Below are 3,468 nucleotides of genomic sequence, written 5' to 3'. Positions count from 1 at the left end.
TATGAAAGCTTAATATAGGGCCATATGTCATGACTGAAACCAATCCAACAACATTTTAAAAATATTATACATTATGACTAGGTAGGATTTATTCCTGGAATACAAGGATAATTCAATATATATTTTAAAAATGTAATAAATCACATTAAGAGAAGAAATGACAAAAATTCTATGATCATATTGACACATAAAAACATTTGATAAAATATAATAGTCCTTTATGATTAAGAATCAATAAAATAGGCATAGAAAACACATTTCACAACCAAATAAAGGCCATATGTGACATTCCTACAGCTAACATAATATTGAACAGGAAAAACTGGAAACATTTTCAACTTCAAACTAGAACAAGACAGAGACATCCACTTTTTTCTCTCCCATTCAAAATAGATATTGTAAGTACTAGCTAATACAGTCAGATGAAAGAACAAAATAATGGCATATAAATTAAAAAAGAAAAAATTAAATTGTCCCTATTTGTGGTGGACTTGAATGGTTCATCAGAAAAGTCATGATGCATTTTTCCACTTTTTTTTAAACAACCCAATATGTGGGAAAACCTGAAGAATCCACCAGATAACTCTTAGATGAAATAAACAAATGCAGTAAAGTTGCAAGATACAAACCCAGCATACAAAAACCTGCAGTAGGCTATCTCCATAGCACAGGGCTTAAATACTATGTGTAGGGAGCCAGATCCCACATAATCACCTGTGGTTTGAGTCTAGGGCCCTGTGGGTTTGGGGAACACATTGAGTGTGTGTATGTGTGCATGTGTACAAAATCCTGATGGAAAGGAGAATTGGAGGAAAGAGAGTGCAGCATCCCCTGAGCATCCTGGCTATGACAGTTTAGTCCAGAGGATAGATCCCAGGTAGGTTTATAGCTCATAATGGCCATTATATGTTTCATTTTGAGGCACTTTCTCTCTTCTTGAATCTCCATCTCTCTATCACTCTCCCTAACAATCACGCAAGTCCTTGGGTAATTAAAAATATCTGTAGCATTTTTCTACAGTAATCATGCATAAACTGAGAAAAAAAAATAAAGAAGGCAATCCCATTCACAATAACCACAAAAACTATTTGGAAAAAATCTCACCCAGAAAGTGAAAGACCTCTATAAAAATAATTATAAAAGCTGAACAAGTGGGATCAGCAGTTATTGTAATGTCAATGTCGCTGGACTCCCATGTAGTCGACTGAGGTTTGAGTCCCTGACCCAGTGGCTTAAACACATGCTGGACACATGTGCGTGCATACCCAAGATCCTGAGAGGAGAATGGAGGAGAAGGGATTGTGGCGTGGCCATCCCCCCAGGGGGTGATTTCTTGCTTTTTGTCTCTCTGTCTCTGTCTTTCTGGTGAGCACATGCACCCTATAGGAAAAAACCTCTACCAAAATAAATAAATAAATAAATAAAGCTGAACAAGTTACTTGAAAAATATACAAAACCAGGAAGACAGCTTTTTTCATGAATTTGAAGAATCAATATAGGTGTTAAGCCAATACTACACCAGTTATCTACAAATTCGTTCCAATTCTTACCAAAAAACCCCAGCAATATTCTACACAGAAATAATTATAAAATTTATGAATAATCACAAAAGACCTACATAATCAGACCAATTCTGTACAAAAGGAATAAAGTTGGAGGTACCTTACTACCTGACTCCTAAATGTATTGTAAATCCTTAATCACTAAAACAACATGGTATTGGCACAAACACAGACATATGACAGGCCAAATGAATAGAATAAACAGAAAAAAACTTAACGTACAGCCAACTGATTTTTGACAAAGGCCACAGATAAAGCCTGTGGAAAAAGAGTTTTCAATAAATGGTTCTGGGAGAACTCAATATCCACCAACATTCGAGTAAAACTAAATCATCTCTCACCAGTTACAATTACCTCAAAGTGAATTAAAGACTTCAATATAATGCACAAATCTAGAAACCTGTTAAGGAAAATATACAAGAACAACATGTTCGAGTGGGTAAAGACTACTAAAATAAGACCCATGATACATGGAAAAAAAACATCAAAAATAGAGAAACTTGATTACATAAGATGTTTCTGAACAGCAAAGAAAACAAAAAAGAGAATAGAGAGACAATGATACTGTGATATAAAAAACCATAATACAGCAGTGGTGGCTAAGTTCTGGATTCCAACATCGCTGATTGTGGTTCACCCCGAACCAGGTGGCTCAAAAGTGACAACAAATAAATAGATAAATAAAAAAAATTATTTTAAAAAGACTGTATTTCACAAAGGTGTACAATGATTACTTGTAAACTAGGAATGATTCCAAAATGGAAATATATGTATAATTATTTACTTATATTTATCTTTATAAGTATACATATTTACTGATTATAATTGTATGTATATACTTACATGCAACTGGTAGCACAGTAGGTTTATTTTCACCAGCATTACCACAAACATGTGGGTAATGTGTTACTTTACAAGGTTATAACAGCTTTAACCACGCTAGGTTACAGAGATTTGGGGGCTTCATTATAATCTTCTTGGGCCACATTAATACATACAACGCATCACTGAAATGCTGCTATGCAGTGCATTACTATATTGGTCAGGAAATATAACTTTGGACAGTTTGTGGCATAATCAGCACATACACACTAGCTGAGAGAAAAAGCTACTGACTGGTTTGTGTTTTAGCAATCAGTAACAGTGATCACTGCAGAACACTGAGTGTGCATTTCCAGGTTAGGTATAAAACACTGTCTACCATGTCATCTATGTGACCAATAATGACTATCGCATGATTCATATCCCTTGAGAATTTAGCATGCTTGCCCCTTAGAGTCAATTCAAACCATGTAATAAATGTGTTTTTCCCATGGTATAAGAAAGCTAGAGACCAATTTATACTCATCTCACAGGGCTCTAAAGGCCTTATAACCTGCCTATTTCACCCTGTCAATTTTATCTTGCTTTTGTATGCATTTCTCATGCTGAATTTTATTTAATTTTACTCTTCCATTTTAATTTACAAACCCTCACAAAATTCCTAAACACAATGGAAAACACTTGGGGAAATCAGTAAACAACTTACCAAAAATGAATTCATTTTCTTAATCCTGGACAAATACAGAGGTTTCTAAAATTATAGCTGGAAGAGAAGGTGAAGGAAGTAGGTCAGAGAAATGATGCTGCTTATTCCAAGATTCCCCTGTGGGAGAACAGTCACTTACACATGAAAAGGGGCTAAAAAGACCTTACTGAATGAGCAATCACAAATTTATTCACTGATAGAAATGAAAGACTTAGTAAAATGTTAAAATAGCAGTAAAAGTGTTACTACGGCAACCAGCAGATGATGAAATGGTTAGTTTGCTGAACTCTCGTGTTGTTGACCGAGGTTCAAGTCTCAAACCCAGTGGCTTAAACTCACGATGGGAACCTGTTTGTGCATATCCAAAATCAAAAGAGA

At 35.0% G+C, this 3,468-nt stretch overlaps 1 protein-coding gene across 1 annotated transcript in view; it reads right to left on the bottom strand.

The window, feature by feature from the left end:
• Positions 1 to 3,134, bottom strand: part of LOC106736119 (zinc finger protein 39-like) — a 17,465-nt gene extending 14,331 nt beyond the window's left edge. Inside the window, exon 1 of the mRNA XM_027776254.1 lies at positions 3,091 to 3,134. Within this exon, the coding sequence (XP_027632055.1) occupies positions 3,091 to 3,105 (15 nt within the window). The 5' untranslated portion in view covers positions 3,106 to 3,134. The remainder of the gene's footprint in view (positions 1 to 3,090) is intronic.
• Positions 3,135 to 3,468: the final 334 nt, after the last annotated feature.

Source organism: Tupaia chinensis, unplaced genomic scaffold, assembly GCF_000334495.1.
Source record: "Tupaia chinensis unplaced genomic scaffold, TupChi_1.0 Scaffold000648_1, whole genome shotgun sequence".
In the NCBI taxonomy this organism is placed as follows: domain Eukaryota; kingdom Metazoa; phylum Chordata; class Mammalia; order Scandentia; family Tupaiidae; genus Tupaia; species Tupaia belangeri.
The sequence above is the reverse complement of the archived record's forward strand: the minus strand, read 5'-3'. Positions and strand labels throughout refer to the sequence as shown.